Source organism: Cherax quadricarinatus, chromosome 91 (assembly GCF_038502225.1).
Source record: "Cherax quadricarinatus isolate ZL_2023a chromosome 91, ASM3850222v1, whole genome shotgun sequence".
Lineage (NCBI taxonomy): Eukaryota > Metazoa > Arthropoda > Malacostraca > Decapoda > Parastacidae > Cherax > Cherax quadricarinatus.
The window spans coordinates 15,179,050-15,200,742 of NC_091382.1; the positions used below are offsets into that span (position 1 = coordinate 15,179,050).

The 21,693-nt window shown below is 40.4% G+C and overlaps 1 protein-coding gene across 1 annotated transcript in view; it reads right to left on the bottom strand.

Moving 5' to 3' along the window:
* Positions 1-21,693, bottom strand: part of LOC128704840 (phosphatidylinositol phosphatase PTPRQ) — a 166,697-nt gene that overhangs the window by 114,760 nt on the left and 30,244 nt on the right. The window contains exon 3 of the mRNA XM_070104419.1: positions 9,426-9,674. Within this exon, the coding sequence (XP_069960520.1) occupies positions 9,426-9,674 (249 nt within the window). The remainder of the gene's footprint in view (positions 1-9,425; positions 9,675-21,693) is intronic.

Below are 21,693 nucleotides of genomic sequence, written 5' to 3' on the forward strand. Positions count from 1 at the left end.
AGAATTCTTTGTAACAAGATCCCATGATGCTGCGGTGTCTGACAGTTGTGATGAATGGTTTGAAAAACCGACAAGTTGAAGATTGAGACACTTATGCAGCATATGGGAATCTTTATTCAGGAAACGTTTCGCCACACAGTGGCTTCATCAGTCCAATACAAAGGGGAAGGCGTAAGGAGAGGAGGAGAATGAGGTAATCAGTCCCTCAACCTGGAGTCGATGTGTTCAGTCATTCAATCTTGTAGAATGTACAGTATAGGGCCGTAGACGTGGCTTATATACTGTAGTGAGGTGAGGTGAAGCAGGCGGAGGCGGGGTCATAGTGGTACCATCCACTAGTCGAAGTAGGTCTTCGTCCAAAGGTTGAACAAGTGTTGAAGAATTCTTTGTAACAAGATCCCATGATGCTGCATTGTCTGACAGTTGTGATGAATGGTTTGAAAAACCGACAAGTTCTACAAGATTGATGGACTGAACACATCGACTCCAGGTTGAGGGACTGATTACCTCATTCTCCTCCTCTCCTTACGCCTTCCCCTTTGTATTGGACTGATGAAGCCACTGTGTAGCGAAACGTTTCCTGAATAAAGATTCCCATATGCTGCATAAGTGTCTCAATCTTCAACTTGTCGGTTTTTCAAACCATTCATCACAACTGTCAGACACTGCAGCATCATGGGATCTTGTTACAAAGAATTCTTCAACACTTGTTCAACCTTTGGACGAAGACCTACTTCGACTAGTGGATGGTACCACTATGACCCCGCCTCCGCCTGCTTCACCTCACCTCACTACAGTATATAAGCCACGTCTACGGCCCTATACTGTACATTCTACAAGATTGATGGACTGAACACATCGACTCCAGGTTGAGGGACTGATTACCTCATTCTCCTCCTCTCCTTACGCCTTCCGCTTTGTATTGGACTGATGAAGCCACTGTGTGGTGAAACGTTTCCTGAATAAAGATTCCCATATGCTGCATAAGTGTCTCAATCTTCAACTTGTCGGTTTTTCAAACTATTCGTCCCAAGGCTAGAGTTAGACATGCAGTCTTAATATCAAGCTTGAAGCCACCCAAACATTGTTTTTCAGACTTACAAGCATTTAGAATCACATTAGACAATAGTCTTAGATCTCTAGATGCTAAATATGACCTAAGACAATGTGATTGGTTTATCAGTGGTATTGTACAAGATAAGTTGTCACCACAAACTATTGAACGATTAAATATTATGTTCAATAAACGCTATTTCACTTGTGAGGAAATTAGCAATGGTTTACAAACAATAGTTTCATGCATGCAAGCAACGAGACAAGATGAAAAATCCACAAATCCCGTGGATAACAAACCTTCAACTCTGTATAAAAAGAGTATACCTACTCCCACTAAACCACAGAATGGGAAATCCCATATAGGCATTTATCAAGCTGTGAATACAACAGACAGTAAACAGACTGTCATACATAAACGTACTCCAAAATGTGTACTTTGTGATGGAACACATTGGGCACAGTATTGTAGTCAATACACATCAATGGAGGCACGTAAACAACGTGTTCATCAGCTGAAAAGGTGCATCAAGTGTTTAGGTGAACACAAGGAAGGAAAATGCTCACTGAAGAAGTGTTTTAAATGCAAGGGTATGCATCATACAGCATTATGCCCAAATACTTTTGCTGAACAGCAGAAGACTTCCACAGAATCAGGAAGTCAACAAGCAACAGCATTAAATGTGAGAGATAAGTTTAAAGCAACTGCTCTCCCGATAGCTCGAGTTATCTAATAAATTACGCAAAACCAATGTGCTAACACTATTTGATCAAGGCTCACAAAGGTCCTTCATAAGAAGAACAGTGTTGCAGAAACAGAATAATCAACCCTATGCCAAAATACAGTTAGATATAGCTGGTTTTATCCACAATTCTGTTAAACAGACATATGACCTAGCCAGAATCACTGTTGGTCTAGGAAACAGGAAAAAGACAGTAGAAGCTGTGGTAGTAGATGATTTGCCTAAGTCTGTGCAGATCCAGGGATTAAAAGAAACAGTTGCAGCACTGAAAGCAGCTAAGGTCAAGTTAGCCTGTCCTGACATACAGACGGACACAATTAGTCCAATTGATTTAATCATTGGAAGTGATTATTATCACTGTTTTGTGCAAAATATAGTAAGTAAACATGATGTTCACTTGCTGAAAACAGCAGGAGGCCACATGATATGTGGTCCCATTCCCTCTCAAAGTGGGAAAGAAGCTGATATTGATTCAGTGGAAAATGTACTAGTTACGAGAATAACCGCTGATCATGTACCACAGCAAAAATTATCATTACTGGAAGAAATGAATGAACCAGTTGATAAGTTGTGGGATTTAGATGCGATAGGTATTGATGTAAGTAAACCAAGCCCACAAGAGTCTCAGACTTATAACCAATATTTGTACACTGTCAAATATGAAGATGGACAGTATTGGGTTAGGTTACCATGGAAATTAAATCCACCACATCTGCCTAGCAATTATCGCATGGCTTTCGGACAGATGAAAGCACAAATACATGAGATCAGGAAGAATCCAGAGCTACTGACTGTTTATGATAATATCATACAAGAACAGTTGGACAATAAATTCATTGAGGAAATAGTCGAAGATAAGTTGAAGACAGAAGCTCATTATCTCCCGCACCATGGAGTCAGAACAGATTCTGAAACCACTCCACTACGTGTTGTATATAATTGCAGCGCACGTGCAAATAAAGATGTAGCAAGTCTTAATGATTGTCTGATGACCGGACCCTCACTAACTGAGAAGCTTCGAGACGTGCTTATGAAATTTCGCACAAACCCATATGCCTACACGGCTGATATTTCCAAGGCTTTCTTAAGAGTAATACTACAAGAAATAGATAAAGATTATACTCGATTCTTGTGGCCTGAAAATCCACATGATCCTCAAATTCCAGTGAAAACTTATCGTTTCAAATCAGTATTATTTGGTGCAACATCCTCTCCATTCTTACTAGAAGCTACTTTAAATACACATTTGAAGAAATCTGAAAGTCCCTTCAAAGAAATCTTAAAGAATAGTTTCTATGTGGACAATATTCAAGGCACTGTAAATAAAGAGGAGAATTTGAAATCCTTATACAGAGACGCTAACAAGGAGATGAAAGAAGCAAATATGCCTCTAAGGATGTGGAATACAAATTCAAAGCAAGTAAGGGAACTTATCAAAGAAGATTTCCCTGAAGCTGAAATTCCTGATTGCAACAATATGCTGGGACTTAAACAATAAATTATGCAGTACACTCACTAAACGTAGTTTACTGTCAGAGGTATCACAATGTTTTGATCCTCTAGGGCTCGTCTCACCAATTACCATAAAGGGTAAAATGCTTATGCAAGATGCATGGAAGCTCTAGAAATGAGTCAAGCATGGGATGAAATATCCAGGGAGTTTAAGCAACTTCATCAAATTACATTTCCCAGACAAATAGGTCAAGAGGGAAACATGTACACATTACATGTGTTCTGTGATGCGTCAACCAGAGGTTATGGCGCTGTAGCTTACATGAGTAATGCTGAAGGAAGTACACTAATTACTTCAAAGGCCAGGGTAGCACCCTTGAAGGTCAGAACAGTACCACAATTGGAACTGACAGCACTCTATGTAGGTACAAAATTAGCTGTCTATCTCAACAAAGTACTTGATCATCTCACTATTGAAAAAACCGTGATCAGGAGTGATAATGAAGCAGTTCTCCAGTGGTTAAGAAATAATAAGAGTAAGCTGGTCTATGTACAGAACAGAGTAGCAGAAATAAAAGAGATGCAGAGAGATTATCTCATTCTCCACGTCTCTACCCTAGAGAATCCAGCTGACATGTTGTCACGTGGTATCCCACTCAAGAAATTTGTGGATAATAAATTATGGCCCCACGGACCGAACTGGCTCTCTAATGAAAATAACTGGCCTCAGCAAAAAGCTCACATTATGCCAGAAGAAACAGTCTGCTTGAACACAGCAGAAATAAGTTGTGTAAATACTGCAGACACAACAGAAAGAGTCATTGATGGATCTAAATACTCATCTTTGGGTAAACTCTTAAGAGTTACAGCTCTTGTCCATAAATTCATTAAAGGAATAAAACCTGATTATGAATGTCTTGAACCCATTAAATACTGGATGAAACCAATACAGAAAGATGTTTTCTCTACAGAATATAAATTTCTAGAAACACAAGATAAATCCCCAAAGAAACCTGTCATGATTAATTCTTTAGGACTTTATCTCGACTCAGAAAAGATTATAAGAAGTCGAGGAAGAATTCATAATTCTTCACTACCTAAAGAAGCCATACATCCAATATTGATCCCCAAGAATCATTGGCTAACAAAACTGATTGTTCAAAACGCCCACAGTAACGTGTTACATGGTGGGGTAGCTGACACACTTTGTCATATACGACAATCCTACTGGATACCTCAAGGTCGACAAAGTGTGAAAAAACAAATAAAGGACTGTATTACTTGTCGTCACTACGATATGCGAGTATGTCAGTATCCAGGTCCACCTCCATATCCCTCTGAAAGAGTTTGTCATATCACTCCATTTGAGGTGACAGGTATAGATTACACTGGACCAATAATTTTAACCAAAACAGTTGACAAAGTTCCCATCAAGGTGTACATCTGTTTGTTCACTTGTGCTACAACTATAGCAGTACATCTAGAAGTAGCCACTGACATGTCTGCTGAAACTTTTATCAAATTATTCAGAAGGTTTGCAGCCAAAAGGGCATGTCCAAGACTGATGATTTCAGATAATGCAACGAACTTTGTTGCTGGTGCTGCTTATATAAGCAAGATCTTTGATCAACCAGAAGTACAACAGATGCTGAATCAACGGAGTTGTCGTTGGAGATACATTCCTCCTAAATCTCCATGGCACGGCGGATTTTATGAAAGAATGATCGGCATTGTAAAACGTTGTTTAAGGAAGACTCTTCATCGTCAGAGAATTGACTTAGAAGAATTCCGTACAGTTGTGACTGAAATAGAAAATAGAGTCAACAACAGACCTCTAACTTATGTTACCGATGATCTGGACAGTTTAGAAGTGTTAAAGGCTCGAACCTGTTCCTCCCATGAATGATAAAGAAATCATAGAGGATCCTTCTTATTTCGAACCTGAGCAACTCAGACGTAAATTCAAACACCTTAATAAAGTGATTGAATGTTGGGAGAAAATATGGCGAGAAGACTATCTCACCTCATTGAGAGAACATTTCTATGGACCTGGTGTTCCTGAAAATCATAAGTCCTTAAGACCTGGTGACATAGTGATTATCGACAATGATGGTCCGAGGTCCCAATGGCCACTTGGAAAAATTGTGACCATATATCCTGATGCAAATGGAATCATCAGGACAGTTGATGTTTTAAGCAAAGGTGTAGTGAATAAGTGGACAATAAATAAACTAGTACCGTTAGAATTACAAAGTGTTGAAAATAAAATTAGTGATTCTCCAGAAACCACACAGACTAAAGCTGTTCAGAAAAGACAAGCAACAGTGGTGGCGAGTGAGAAAATCAAATTAATGTTAAGTGATGAATAGTTCACCTGCAGCGAACCTCTGCCGCCCCCCAGTGTGGAGAAATTTTCTCCAGGAGGGGGGTATCAGCCCCTTCAGCCCCTTGCAGCCCTTTCAGCCCTGAGGGGACCAGCCCTCTCAGAAGGAACAAGCATCTTGTTTACTGCTACAGCGAGTAATTGATAGCAGATGCAGTATGAGTATGGGACGTGGTCGCTTCGACAGACACTCCTTCCAGTGTTGCAGAGTGTATTTTAATAAGAGACAGTTCATCTCTTACCTTAGCAGGACAATTAAGGAAAATCCTGCTCCCACTTTATTTCCATTGTAAAGATAGTGGACATTGTTGTCTATGCTTAAGAAAGCAAGAATCAAACATTCTGCTTGCTTCCTCGAGGAAGTGGCAAGGAAGCAAAAGTACTATGTCAGCTTTTCCTTTGTGCAAGGGGCAGTGACGGCATGGGGTGCTGTGGCGTCTTCAGATTACTTTTGACTCTACTGAGAGTGACACTGACGCCAGGATAACCAACAAAGAACTATCTGTGCATTAGTGTGAACAAAGTATCTCATAAAACACAATAAACACTTAAGAGAAGTGCGATCAGCTTCTTTAGTGATAAGATTGTGAACAATAAAGACAAATCTTGTGGAACATAGTGTACCAGTGTGCGTATTCCTAGACTATGGAAGACGTGGACATCCAAGGACACTTCAGCTTCTATCAAGTCACCAATAACTGTCGAAGGTGTGAAGAACACCATAGCTCACGCTACAAGAGCAAGGTAGGTTACGAATTTCTTGTAGTACGGGGGACTGCGCAGTTCTTGAGTCGCAAGGAGTTTGTAATCAACCTATAGTCGGCAGTAAGGTGCGGACTTTTGAGTCCAAACAAGTATGAAATTTGTCAGTAATCAGTCAATGAAATATGCTGACATAACACCCCCTAGGGGTAATTTATAATCTTACAAATTATAAATCTTTACAGCCCGTTGAGAGATGACTTCGACAGCTTCTCAAGACCTCGTCTGCAGGGGCGGCTGTGCAGGCGATGAGCTGTCTTTCTAAGTTAAGTACAAACTCTTTAAACTTAGCTGGTAATGCCATTTCTCAACAGCCCTCTCAGAAAGGGCAATGGTGTCTTGCCTGCTTCTGTGCCAACAATTTATAATTGATTCCAGATGCAATACCAGCGTGTATCATAGTCACACGACTTCCTTGCAAGAGACCACTGTTGCAAGGAGTGTCGTCACACGACTTCCTTGCAAGAAACCACTGTTGCAAGGAGTGTAGTCACACTACTTCCTTGCAAGAAACCACTGTTGCAAGGAGTGTAGTCACACGACTTCCTTGCAAGAGACCACTGTTGCAAGGAGTGTGGATTAATAAGAGAAAATCGATCTCTTACCTTAGCAGGACAATTAAGGAAAATTCTGCAACCATTTATCACCATGTTAAAGATAGCATGCACTGACATCTATGTCCAGATAGCAAGAATCAAGTATTCTGCATTGCTACATGGTAGAAGTTTGGCAAGCAAGCTTAACCTGCACTTCTGTGTGTTGAGATGCCCAGGAGAAAGGGCCGACGGAGGGCGCCGCGGGGCAGATTGCTTTTAAACTTCGTCAAGGCAACTTGTGCTTCATGCTGTAATTACAAAAACACTAGTGATCACGCATTTTGTTAATAAAAGAATCTCCACGAATACAACAGAACAATTACAGAGAAGTGTGATCAGCTTCCTGTAATGACATCACTGTGAAAAAGACAAATTTTGTGGAACATAGTGTACCAGTGCGAGTGTTGAGTATTCCAAGACTGAGTGGAAGACGTGGACATCCAAGGACACTTGAGCTTCTATTAAGTCAATATCTGTCAAAGATTCATCCAACACCATAGCTACAAGAGCAAGGTAAGTTTTATATTTAGTTGTCATGCCGGGGACAGCGCAGTTCCAGTGTCACAAGGGGTTCAAAATCATCCTATAGTCAGCAATCAGATGTGGGCTGTTTAACCCAAACAATTAGAACAAATTAGAACAAATCTCAGTTTCTGAGATACGCTGAATAACACCACCTAGGGGTAATTATACAACCAATTTGTCATTGACAGTTCACAATTTTTTATATTGCTTGTTTGTATGATAAAACCACAGCACATGGTAGGTAAACAACATGGTAGGTAAACAACATGGAAGGTAAACAACATGGTAGGTAAACACTATGGTAGACAACATGGAAGGTAAACACTATGGTAGACAACATGGAAGGTAAACACTATGGTAAACAACATGGAAGGTAAACAACATGGAAGGTAAACAACATTGTAGGTAAACAACATGGAAGGTAAACACTATGGTAGACAACATGGAGAGTAAACACTATGGTAGACAACATGGAAGGTAAACACTATGGTAGACAACATGGAAGGTAAACACTATGGTAGACAACATGGAGAGTAAACACTATGGTAGACAACATGGAAGGTAAACACATTGGTAGACAACATGGAAGGTAAACACTATGGTAGGCAACATGGAAGGTAAACACTATGGTAGGCAACATGGAAGGTAAACACTATGATAGACAACATGGAAGGTAAACACAATGATAGACAACATGGAAGGTAAACACTATGGTAGACAACATGGAAGGTAAACACTATGGTAGACAACATGGAGAGTAAACACTATGGTAGACAATATAGAAGGTAAACACTATGGTAGACAGCATGGAAGGTAAACACTATGGTAGACAACATGGAGAGTAAACACTATGGTAGACAACATGGAAGGTAAACACTGTGGTAGACAACATGGAAGGTAAACACTATGGTAGACAACGTGGAAGGTAAACACTACGGTAAACAACATGGAAGGTAAACACTATGGTAAACAACATGGAAGGTAAACACTGGTAGACAACATGGAAGGTAAACACTGGTAGACAACATGGAAGGTAAACACTATGGTAGACAACGTGGAAGGTAAACACTATGGTAGGCAACATGGAAGGTAAACACTGTGGTAGACAACATGGAAGGTAAACATTATGGTAGACAACATGGAAGGTAAACACTGTGGTAGACAACATGGAAGGTAAACACTATGGTAGACAACGTGGAAGGTAAACACTATGGTAAACAACATGGAAGGTAAACACTATGGTAAACAACATGGAAGGTAAACAGTATGGTAGACAACATGGAAGGTAAACACTGTGGTAGACAACATGGAAGGTAAACATTATGGTAGACAACATGGAAGTTAAACACTATGGTAAACAACATGGAAGGTAAACTCTGTGGTAGACAACATGGAAGGTAAACATTATGGTAGACAACATGGAAGTTAAACACTATGGTAAACAACATGGAAGGTAAACACTGTGGTAGACAACATGGAAGGTAAACATTATGGTAGACAACATGGAAAGTAAACATTATGGTAGACAACATGGAAGGTAAACACTGTGGTAGACAACATGGAAGGTAAACACTATGGTAGACAACATGGAAGGTAAACATTATGGTAGACAACATGGAAGGTAAACACTATGGTAGACAACATGGAAGGTAAACATTATGGTAGACAACATGGAAGGTAAACACTGTGGTAGACAACATGGAAGGTAAACACTGTGGTAGACAACATGGAAGGTAAACACTATGGTAGACAACATGGAAGGTAAACACCAAATAGGAAAAAACACCCTAGAAGATAAACAACATAATATGAGCTCCATAGAGAGTAAACAAGATGAAAGGTAAACAACTAGAGAAGTAAACATCAATTAAGTTGTAGGAGAGAGAGTAAACACTGCACCTGACATATTACCTGAGTTCAATGTTGTACCGCTGCTGTACGCTGGTAGCGACTCCTCGTCCTGGTACACAGATATCACAGATATAGTACAAGATTGACAAGGTTGTAAGTTGTTAATGACGACATAAGTTCCATATACTACTTGAGTGTCACTACCAACAGTCATGGAGTAGTAGAGAGGTTGTTCATCAGGTGGATCCCATGACACAGTGAGACTTGTCAAACCTGGCGTCACTGTCACGTTCTGTGGTGGACCACGACCTGTGACACATAATATTTTAAACATGTTAGTTGTTTATATTATTAATGTTAAAATAGAGATAAAACATTTAGAAATGAGAGACGTAGTTAATGATGATATAATTAAATGTATTTCATTAACATTCAGAATTTATTTCATTTATAAGACAAAATATTATCTCTCACAATTTAAAAAAAAAATTAAATGTAAAACTTTTGTGATTATTCCTGTTCAAAAATTGTCAACGTAATTTTAGTAAAACTATATTAACATGGAAAGAAAACAAAACAGTTAAATGGAACATCTTAATTCCTCATTGATGTTGGTTATGTTTATGTGGCGCCTAATAGGAAACACTTGCAATTTTGGCTTAAATAGCGACGCTCTTCTTGCCGAATAAGGCAAGCGAAAATTTGTGTACACAATTTAGCAAAAGTAATTCTGAGCCTGTCGACAAAAATATATTTCACTGTCTTTGTTTATTATTAAATTATTGTAAACTTATCTAAATTAAATTGTGCTTGTTATAACAAGGTTAGGAAAGTTTTCTAAAATTCTTTTGGTACAAAATTATTATTTTTTAAAGTAACATAAATGAAAATATATATATATATTTAAACGTATAAAACAGAATTTTAGAATTGACTTCTTTCTAATTGACCAGTTTTACCTATTCGGCACGACATATATATACATATACATTATTACCTGTGTAGTGTGACCTAAGTGTATGTACAAGTATCAAGATATACCTGTTATCAAGAGGGTTTATGATATATATATATATATATATATATATATATATATATATATATATATATATATATATATATATATATATATATATATATATATATATATATATATATATATATATATATATATTTATATATGCAAAACAACCACTCTGAAAGAATAGAGAAATTCCAAGTGCTTTCGTGACTACTCACATTATCAAGTTCCTTGATAATGTGAGTAGTCACGAAAGCGCTTGGAATTTCTCTATTCTTTCAGAGTGGTTGTTTTGCATATTCTGAAATCACCTGTTTACTGTGATCTTATTGCATATATATATATATATATATATATATATATATATATATATATATATATATATATATATATATATATATATATATATATATATATATATATATATATATGTATTGGTAGATAAAAGACTGTTGAGTAAACTTCAGGATGTACATGTTTATAGAGGGTCCACAGATATATCAGATCACTTTTTAGGCAGCAAGTAATAGAGAGGTGAAGGTGTATAAACTAAAGGAGGAGGCAGTTAGGGTAAGATATAAACAACTGTTGGAGGAAAGATGGGCTAATGAGAGTATAGGCAATGGGGTCGAAGATGTATGGGGTAGGATTAATAATGTAATGATAGAGTGTTCAGCAGAAGTTTGTGGTTACAGGAAAGTGGGTGCAGGAGGGAAGAAGAGCGATTGGTTGAATGATTATGTAAAGAGAGTTGTAAGAGAGAGAAAAAGTTAGCATATGAGAAGTTTTTACAAGGAAGTAATGCAAGAGGAGAGGAGTACATGGAGGGAAAAATAAGGAAGAAGAGTTATTAATTGGAGAATTAGAGGTATCGGGAAGATGGAGGGAATATTTTGATTTCGTGTATAGGGCAAGGAGGAATAGTATCTTGAAGGAGTGAGGAAGAATTGGTTGTGGGTGTGGGGAAAGGTGCGTGAGGCAGTGGGTAGAATGAAAGGGGGTAAGGCAGCTGGGATTAATAGGATAAAGAGAGAAATGTTAAAAACAGGTTGGGATATAGTTTTGGAGTGGTTGGTGCTATTATTTAATAAATGTATGGAAGAGGGTAAGGTACCTAGGGATTGGCAGAGAGCATGCACAGTTCCTTTGTATAAAGGCAAAGGGGACAGAAGAGAGTGTAAAAATTATAGGGGAATAAGTCTGTTGAGTATACCTGGTAAAGTGTATGGTAGAGTTATTATTGAAAGTATTAAGAGTAAGACGGAGAATAGGATAGCAGATGAACAAGGAGAGAATGTTCCAGGTAAGCTTACCTAACCATATTTCTTTTGTTTCCCAGTTTTCTTCTGCATTGAACAAGTCATACATGCTTAAAATTCGACTTAATTTGTAATAATGTTGGTAGAATTACCGACAATATGTAAAGTAAAAGTACGCAAGCGCAACTAATGTGACATTTCGTGTCAACGTTTTGCTCTCCAGGAGCTTGACAAAGCTCCTGGAGAGCGAAACGTTGACACAAAATGTCACATTAGTTGCACTTGCGTCCTTTTACTCGACTTAATTTCTAAAAAAAAAAAAAAAAAAAAAAAAAAAAAAAAAAAAAAAAAAAAAAAAAAAAAAAAAAAAAAAAAAAAAATGAATGAACAAGTTTTACCCAAATCTTGACATCAGAGATCATCACTTTGATGATTTTACGAGAACTATTCTTCAGAAACATTTCGAAATTACTAAAACACAGGAGAAGGAGGCACTCCAAATGTTGATAAACAAAAAATACTCTTTTAATCAGGTCATTCCAACAAAATGTAAACACAGTTTGTTGGATCATTTATATAATAAACTCAGAAGAATTTGTAATGAACTCAAAAACAAACTATAAAGAAAATTAGACATTTTAATTGAAAACAGTGATTGGACAAAGCTTAATAATAAAAAATTTTGTAATTAACTTATCAGATGAAGTGTTAGATAAAATACAACGGCTGTTCTAGGTTTTGGTCTAAGTTTTGCAACTTCAAAAAAACTTAATAGTGTTGAAAATGCAAAAGCCTTTTGTAACTTTGAACAATCTTTTGATTTATCCACTGATGAAATTAATATTAGTAAGGGAATGGTATATAACTCTGTGTTAAAACAGAATATTCTTAAGTGACCTCAAAGATTCTTATTAAATATAAAAAATTGCAACTTACTAAAGCAGATAAAATAAATGCAATAGTAATTATGAAAGAAAATAATTACCAAGATAAAATTAATAATCTGGATGATACTGAAAATTATTCTAAACTTATTAAGAATCCCTTAGAAACTGTTAACAGTAATTTCAATGATAAATTAGACACATGCGCAACTCTTGGGGATCTTTATCTGGGAAACGTTTCGCCACACAGTGGCTTCATTAGTCCATACAAAGGAGAATCGTGAAGAACAGGAGAAGAATGAGGTAATCAGTGCCTCAACCTTGAGTCGATGTGGTCAGTCCATCAATCTTGAATAGAATACGGCATATGTGCGGAGAAGCAGCTTATAAACCGTAGGCAGGAGAGGTGCAGCAGTCGTAGGCGGTGTCACATTTGTCCAATGTCTAATTTATCAACGTGTCGGTTCTCTGAACCATTTATCTATTGTAATTTCAATAAAACAATAGAATTTCTACTGAAAGGCAAAGATGAATTAATTAAAAATTGCCTCCACTAATCCATCTCTACCCAATATGTATGGGTTAATAAAAACACACAAACCAGGTAATCCAGTCAGACCAATTATTAGCTCCATAGGTTTAGTTTCCTATAAATTATCCTGTGCTTTAGTATAACATTTTTGTCTAAGGCTGTGAACAACTGACCTCATTCAATAACTATCGAGTTTGTACAGCCCATAATTTGAGTTATATACAGCATTCCTATCATGTTTCATGAGGGAGGACTCATTATGTTTCTTTCCATGATGGAACTGTTGGGTACAGTTATCTGGACGGTAGCCCACCCGGTGGGTGATTACAAGAGGTTAAAGATTGCATTCGACATCTGGCCTGTCCTAATTGAGTACTGGTGTTGGGATAATCTGGTTTCCAGAGGTTTACCTGTCTGACCAATGTATGAGAGTTTGCAAAATATCTATGGGACCTTGTAGACACAACTGACATTATAAGGTGATGTGTTTTTAATCAGTCTCTATTTCACTGTCCCAGTGTTTTTTTTAAGTCAGATTTATATTGAGTTTCTTTAGATTCTCCTGCAGGGAGACCAAAATGTCATTTTATGGCAAGACCAATACATTTTTCCTGTCAGCTGACAGTAGGGCCTTCTCAACGAAATCTCTGGGAATCTCAGTTTTGTATCTATGCTAAATATCTTGTTGATTTCATCGTTTAAATACTTAGGAGTGCAGATACGCAATCCACACTACAGTATGTCCTCGGACCAAGGGTAACACACCTAGCTTGGCTGGGTGTTTGGTTTTTATAGGATTGCATGGTCCAGTGGGATAGAGCATCATGGGACTTCGCTCAGCAAGAGGTGGGCCAAAGCAGCATTGGTTTGAATCCTTGGGTAGTTGCAGTGTTGTTATTGATCAATATCACTTGTTCGGGGTCACAATAATATATATATATATATATATATATATATATATATATATATATATATATATATATATATATATATATATATATATATATATATATATATATATATATATATATATATATATATATATATATGTCGTGCCGAATAGGCAGAACCTGCGATCTTGGCTTAAATAGCAACGCTCATCTTGCCATATAGGACAAGTGAAAATTTGTGTATGCAATAATTTCGCCAAAATCATTCTGACCCTAACGAATAAAATATATTTCACTGTGTTTGTTTAGTATTAAATTATTGTAAACAAATCTAAATTATATTTAGTTAGGTTAGGCTAAAATAAATTGTTCTTGTTATAATAAGGTTAGGTAAGTTTACTAAGTTCCTTTTGGTGCAAAATTATAAATTTTTACATCAACATTAATGAAAAAAATATATCTTTAAACGTATAAGAGAAAATTTTAGAAAGGACTTAATTTTAAATGAGTTCTTACTAATTGACCAGTTTTACATATTCGGCACGACATATATATATATATATATATATATATATATATATATATATATATATATATATATATATATATATATATATATATATATATATATATATATATATATATATATATATATATATATGTATATGTATATATATGTGTGTGTGTGTGTGTGTACTCACCTAGTTGAGGTTGCATGGGTCGAGTCCAAGCTCCTGGCCCCGCCTCTTCACTGGTCGCTACTAGGTCACTCTCCCTGAACCTTGAGCTTTATCATACCTCTCCTTAAAGCTATGTATGGATCCTGCCTCCACTACATCGCTTCCCAAACTATTCCACTCCCTGACTACTCTATGGCTAAAGAAGTACTTCCTAACATCCCTGTGATTCATCTGTGTCTTCAACTTCCAACTGTGTCACCTTGTTGCTGTGTCCCATCTCTGGAACATCCTGTCTTTGTCCACCTTGTCAACTCCTCTCAGTATTGTGTGTGTGTGTGTTTGCAAGTGTGTGTGTGTGTGTGCACTCACCTAATTGTACTCACCTAATTGTGATTGCAGGGGTCGAGACTCAGCTCCTGGCCCTGCCTCTTCACTGATCGCTACTAGGTCCTCTCCCTCTGCTTCCTGAGCTTTGTCATACCTCTCCTTAAAACTAAGTATGGTTCCTGCCTCCACTACTTCACTTGCTAGGCTATTCCACTTCCTGACGACTCCATGACTGAAGAAATACTTCCTAACGTCCCTGTGACTCGTCTGAGTCTTCAGCTTCCAGTTGTGACCCCTTGTTTCTGTGTCCCCTCTCTGGAACATCCTATCTCTGTCCACCTTGTCTATTCCCCGCAGAATCTTGTATGTCGTTATCATGTCTCCCCTGACCATTCTGTCCTCCAGTGCAGTCAGTCCGATTTCCCTCAACCTTTCCTCGTACGACATTCCCCTGAGCTTTGGGATTAGCCTTGTTGCAAACCTTTGTACTTTCTCTGACTTCTTGACGTGCTTGACCAGGTGTGGGTTCCAGACTGGTGCTGCATACTCCAGTATGGGCCTAACATACACAGTGTACAGTGTCTTGAACGATTCCTTATTAAGGTATCGGAACGCTATTCTCAGGTTTGCCAGGCACCCGTATGCTGCAGCAGTTATTTGGTTGATGTGTGCCTCCGGTGACGTGCTCGGTGTTATGGTCACCCCAAGGTCTTTCTCCCTGAGTGAGGTCTGTAGTTTTTGTCCAACTAGCCTATACTCTGTCTGCGGTCTTCTTTGCTCCTCCCAAATCTTCATGACTTTGCATTTGGCATGATTGAATTCGAGAAGCCAGTTTCTGGACCACATGTCCAGCCTGTCCAGGTCTCTTTGCAGTCCTGCCTCATCCTCATCCGATTTAATTCTTCTCATCAACTTCACATCATCTGCAAATAGGGACACTTCAGAGTCTATTCCTTCCATCATGTCATTCGCATATATCAAAATTAGCACTGGTCCTAGAACTGACCCCTGTGGGACCCTGTTCGTCAGAGGAGCCCACTGTGATACCTCTTCACGTACCATGACTCGTTGCTGCCTCCCTGTCAGGTTTTCCCTGATCCATTGTAGTGCCCTCCCTGTTATATGCACCTGATCCTCCAGCTTCTGCACTAATCTCTTGTGGGGAACTGTGCCAAAGGCCATCCTGCAGTCTAGGAAAATGCAATCAACCCACCCCTCTCTCTCTCGTGTCTTACTTCTGTTACCTTGTCATAAAACTCCAGGAGATTTGTGACACAGGATTTGCCTTCCATAAACCCATGCTGGTTTTCATTTATAATCGTGTTCCGTTCCAGGTGTTCCACCACTCTCCTCCTGATAATCTTCTCCATGACTCTGCACACAATACATGTCAGGGACACAGGTCTGTAGTTTAGCGCCTCATTTCTGTTTCCTTTCTTAAATAAGGGGAATACATTTGCTGTCTTCCATTTCTCAGGTAGTTGCCCAGTTTCAAGGGATGTATTGATGATTGTGGTTAGTGGCATGCACAGCATCTCCGCTCCTTCTCTAAGGACCCAAAGGTAGATATTGTCCGGTCCAATCGCCTTTGAGGTATCAAGGTCACTTAGCAGCTTCTGCACCTTCTCCTCTGTTCTGTTGTGTGTATGTCATCCAACACTTGTTGGTATATTCCATGTTGGTGTTCCCCTCTGTGCTGTCTTCCAAGAGCCCTTCCTGTCTCTCCTGTAAATACTTCTTTAAATCTTATGTTGAGCTTCTTGCATACCTCATGATCGTTTCTTGTGAATTCCCCACCTTTTTTCCTCAGCCTGATCACCTGGTCATTGATTGTTGTCTTCCTCCTGATGTGGCTATACAGCTTTTTTGGGACTGACTTGACTTTCGATGCTATGTTATTTTCATACTGTGGCTAGGCCTCCCTCCTTACTTGTGCATACTCGTTTCTGGCTCTTCGACTATCTCCTTATTTTCCTGTTCTTTGCCTTCTGTACTTTTCCCATTTTCTAGTGCACTTAATTTTTGCCTCCGTACACCGTCAGGAAAACCAGGGGCTCGTTCTGGTCTTCCCATTATTTTTGTTGCCCTTGAGAACAAACCTTACCTCTGCCTCCTTGCATTTTGTTATTTCGTATTCCATCATTTCTTTTACTGACTTTCCTACTAGATCTCTGTCCCACTGAACCTCCTGCAAAAAGTTCCTCAAACCTATGTAGTCCCCCCATTTATAGTCTGGCTTTTCCCATTCAACTCCTGTTACCCTCTCCACTTGTAACTCTACTATGTATTCGAAGCACAGAACCACGTGGTCACTAGCTCCTAGGGGACTCTCATATGTGATGTCCTCAATGTCTGAACTGCTCAGGGTGAACACAAGGTCCAGTCGTGCTGGTTCATCCTCCCCTCTCTCTCTCTGGTAGTGTCCTTAACATGTTGATGTATGAGGTTTTCCAGTACCACATCCATCATCTTGACTCTCCATGTTTCGTGACCCCCTTGTGGCCCCAGGTTTTCCCAGTCGATTTCCATGTGGTTGAAATCACCCATAACCAGTAACTTTGCTCTGCTCGAGTGAGCTCTTCTTGCCACCATAGCCAGTGTGTCCGCCATTGCTCTTTACATTCCTCTCTTGGCCTCTTGCAGTTCTCTGGTGGATTATACATCACTGCAATGACTACCTTGTGCTCCCCAGACTGAAGTGCATCTACTCTGTATTCCCATTCTCTAATCTCGTACATGCCTCCCACTTCCTCAAATTTCCATCATTTTTTTATGAGCAGTGCAACCCCTCCTCCCCCTCTGCTCCTTCTATCTTTAATCAGGATCTGATATCCAGGTGGGAAGATTGCATCTGTTATTGTCTCAGTGAGTTTCATTTCTGTGACTGCTATGATGTCTGGGGACTTCTCATTGATTATTTCATGTCACTCATATTTATTCGTTATTCCATCTGCATTCATGTACCAAACCTTCAACTTCTGTTCTAAAACTGTGGTCCTGGGAGAATATTGGGGTTGGGAGAGCAGGAGCCCTGGCAGGGGCCTATGAGGGGATGCAGTGGGGGTGGGGGCAGAATTCTCACAGTGGGTTGCTATAGGGGTGGGGTTCATGGTGGGGGGGGGAAGGGACAGAGGGATTGGTGTGTGATTGTTGGTTTAGATTGTTCAGTTTCCTTGGGGTTGTCATGGTTGGAGTCCTTCTGTAGGTGTTTCTGGGGGATGTGTTTGCCCTTCCACCTGTGTCTGGGTTATTCTGCTTTTCTTTGTCATTTCCTACCATTCCTCCTTTCATTTTTGCACTCTCTCTTTCAGTATCATGCATTTTGTCTCGATCAAGGTACACATTCTGGAACTCCATTTTGTTCTGAAGCCGTGCTTTCTCCTGCAAGATCATGGATCGAGTTGATTCTGCCTTGAAAATTACTTTGAGAGGCTGTTTCCTTCTCCTTGCAAACCATCCAATTCTCCAAAAATTTGTTACTTGGGTCATGTCGCCCTCACTTATTGCCTTCATGATATCTTCAATCTCTTTTTTCTCTTCCTGTTTTCTTTCATCATAGGTTTCCCTTCGACTTCCTGGGGCCCATAGACAAAAGCTGATCTCTCCCTTTCTTCCTCCCACTGTGTCTCCCATTGCATACTCTGAGGTGTTTTAGTTCCTTCCCCAGGAGCGATCTTTCATTCAATCCCTTCCCTAGCTGAATCCCCTATGCTCATGGGTCTGTCTTTCCTGCTCAGCTGTTCCCAGCCCCTGCAGGTGTCTGTTAGAGTCCCTGCATATATCCTAGCTCCTTCAATGTCTTCCAACCTCTCATTTGTTCCTAGTGTGCTCCCTCTCTTTGCCTTGACCCCGTGTGGGTCTGACAGGACCTTTGCATACAGTATAGCTTCCTTGCTCCCTCCAGTCCCTTTGTCTGTGTCTGATGTAGAAGTTCCTGATGTTATGTCTGTACTGTTATACTTTCTTTAGGCTGTTTCAGATTTCTCAGTTCCTCTTCTGCTACTATGGCATGTTGCTCCCAATTCCTGCCCTCTGCAGCTAACCTCTCCTCCATCCTCCTTCCAAGCTCTTCTAGCTTACTTACCCAGTCTTCCTCCCTTTTTTGAGCTCTGCCTCCCAACCCTCCTTCCCAGATTCGTCCGCCAGACCCTTGGGTCTTTGTCGTGTTCTTGATTGCCCAATTTTAGCTTATTTATTTTCAGAGAGGGTGTTTGTGTGAGGATGGGTGTTGTAGGGAGAGGAAGGGGGAGGGAGGTAGGGCATGGTGGAGAAGGATATGGGGTGGGAGGGGGCGCAGCATCAAGGAGAGTTTTAGGGGCTACAAGAGGGTATAGGGAGTGAGGAGAAAGGGAGTGTGTGAGGGGCTAGGGAGAGAGAGAGGGGGAGAAAGAAGACTGGGGAGAGGGAAGATGGATGGAAGGTGAGGATGAGGAGAGAGAGAGAGAGAGAGAGAGAGAGAGAGAGAGAGAGAGAGAGAGAGAGGGAGAGTGTGATAGGATGGGAGATAGGAGAGGGATAGAGTGGCCAAGTGATAGAAAGAGAAAGAGAATGGGGGAGTGGGAGTTGTGAGTGGGAGAAAGATGGTTCGAGGGGGGAGGGGGAGAGATGGTTAGAGGGATGGGGAGGGGCAGAGTGATGTAGAGGTGGAGAGTGGGAGATTATCTTGGGTCTGGTAGTGGGTGGGTGAGAGAGAGAGAGAGAGAGAGAGAGAGAGAGGGAGAGAGTGATAGGATGGGAGATGGAAGTGAAGGGGGAGGGGGGAGGGACGGAGGGGGATAGAGTGACTCCATAAACAGAGGTGCCTTAAGGCTGTGTGTGTGTGCATGTGTGTGTACTCACCTAATTGTACTCACCTAATTGTGGTTGCAGGGGTCGAGACTCAGCTCCTGGCCCTGCCTCTTCACTGATCGCTACTAGGTCCTCTCCCTCTCTGATTCCTGAGCTTTGTCATACCTCTTCTTAAAACTATGTATGGTTCCTGCCTCCACTACTTCTCTTGCTAGGCTATTCCACTTCCTGACGACTCTATGACTGAAGAAATACTTCCTAACATCCCTGTGACTCGTCTGAGTCTTCAGCTTCCAATTGTGACCCCTTGTTTCTGTGTCCCCTATCTGGAACATCCTGTCTCTGTCCACCTTGTCTATTCCCTGCAGTATCTTGTATGTTGTTATCATGTCTCCCCTGACCCTTCTGTCCTCCACTGTTGTCAGTCCGATTTCCCTCAACCTCAACCTGTGTGTATGTATATGTGTGTGCGTGTGTGTGTACTCACCTATTTGTGGTTGCAGGGGTCGAGTCATAGCTCCTGGCCTGCCTCTTTACTGGTTGTTACTGGGTCCTCTCTCTCCCCGCTCCATGAACTTAATCAAACCTCATCTTAAAACTATATATGGTTCCCATCTCCACTACATCACTTTCTAAGCTATTCCACCGCCTGACAACTCTGTGACTGAAGAAATACTTCCTAATATCTCTCTGACTCATTTGTGTCTTCAACTTCCAATTGTGACCTCTTGTTTCTGTGTCCCCTCCCTGGAACATCCTGTCTTTGTCCAACTTGTACAACTATTCTGCGCAATATTTTATATGTCGTTATCATGTCTCCCCTGACCCTCCTTTCCTCCAGTGTTGTCAGGCCGATTTCCCTTAACCTTTCTTCTTAGGACATCCCCCTTAGCTCTGGAACTAACCTTGTCGCAAACCTTTGCACTTTCTCTAGTTTCTTGACGTGCTTTATCAAGTGCGGTTTCCAAACAGGTGCTGCATACTCCAGTATGGGCCTGACGTACACGGTGTACAGTGTCTTGAACGCTGTTCTCAGGTTTGCCAGGTGCCCATATGCTGCAGCAGTTACCTGGTTGATATGTGCTTCTGGAGACATGCACGGTGTACTAACCTATTTGTACTCACCTATTTGTGGTTGAAGGGGTCGATTCATAGCTCCTGGCCCCGCCTCTTCGCTGATTGCTACTAGGTCCTCTCTCTCCTTGCCCCATGAGCTTTATCAAACCTCTCCTTAAAACTATGTATGGTTCCCGCCTCCACTACATCACTTTCTAGGCTATTCCACTGCCTGACTACTCTATATAGACTGAAGAAATACTTCCTAACATCCCTTTGATTCATCTGAGTCTTCAACTTCCAACTGTGACCTCTTGCGTCTGTGTCCCTTCTAGGGAACATCCCGTCTTTGTCCACCTTGTCTATTCCGTGCAGTATTTTATATATCGTTATCATGTCTCCCCTGACCCTCCTGTCCTCTAGTGTCGTCAGGCCGATTTCCCTCAACCTTTCTTCGTAGGACAATCCCCGTAACTCTGGGACTAGTCTTGTTGCAAACCTTTGCACTTTCTCTAATTTCTTGACGTGCTTGACTAGGTGTGGATTCCAAACTGGTGCTGCATACTCCAGTATGGGCCTGACATAAATGGTATACAGAGTCTTGAACGAATCCTTACTTAGGTATCGGAACGCTATCCGTAGGTTTGCCAGGCGCCCGTATGCAGCAGCAGTAATCTGATTGATGTGCGCCTCAGGAGATATGCTCGGTGTTATACTCACCCCCAGATCTTTTTCCTTGAGTGAGGTTTGCAGTCTTCGGCCATCTAAACTATATTGTGTCTGCGGTCTTCTTTGCCCTTCCCCAATCTTCATGACTTTGCATTTGGCGGGGTTAAACTCAAAGAGCCAGTTGCTGGACCACACTTCCAGCCTGTCCAGGTCTCTTTGTAG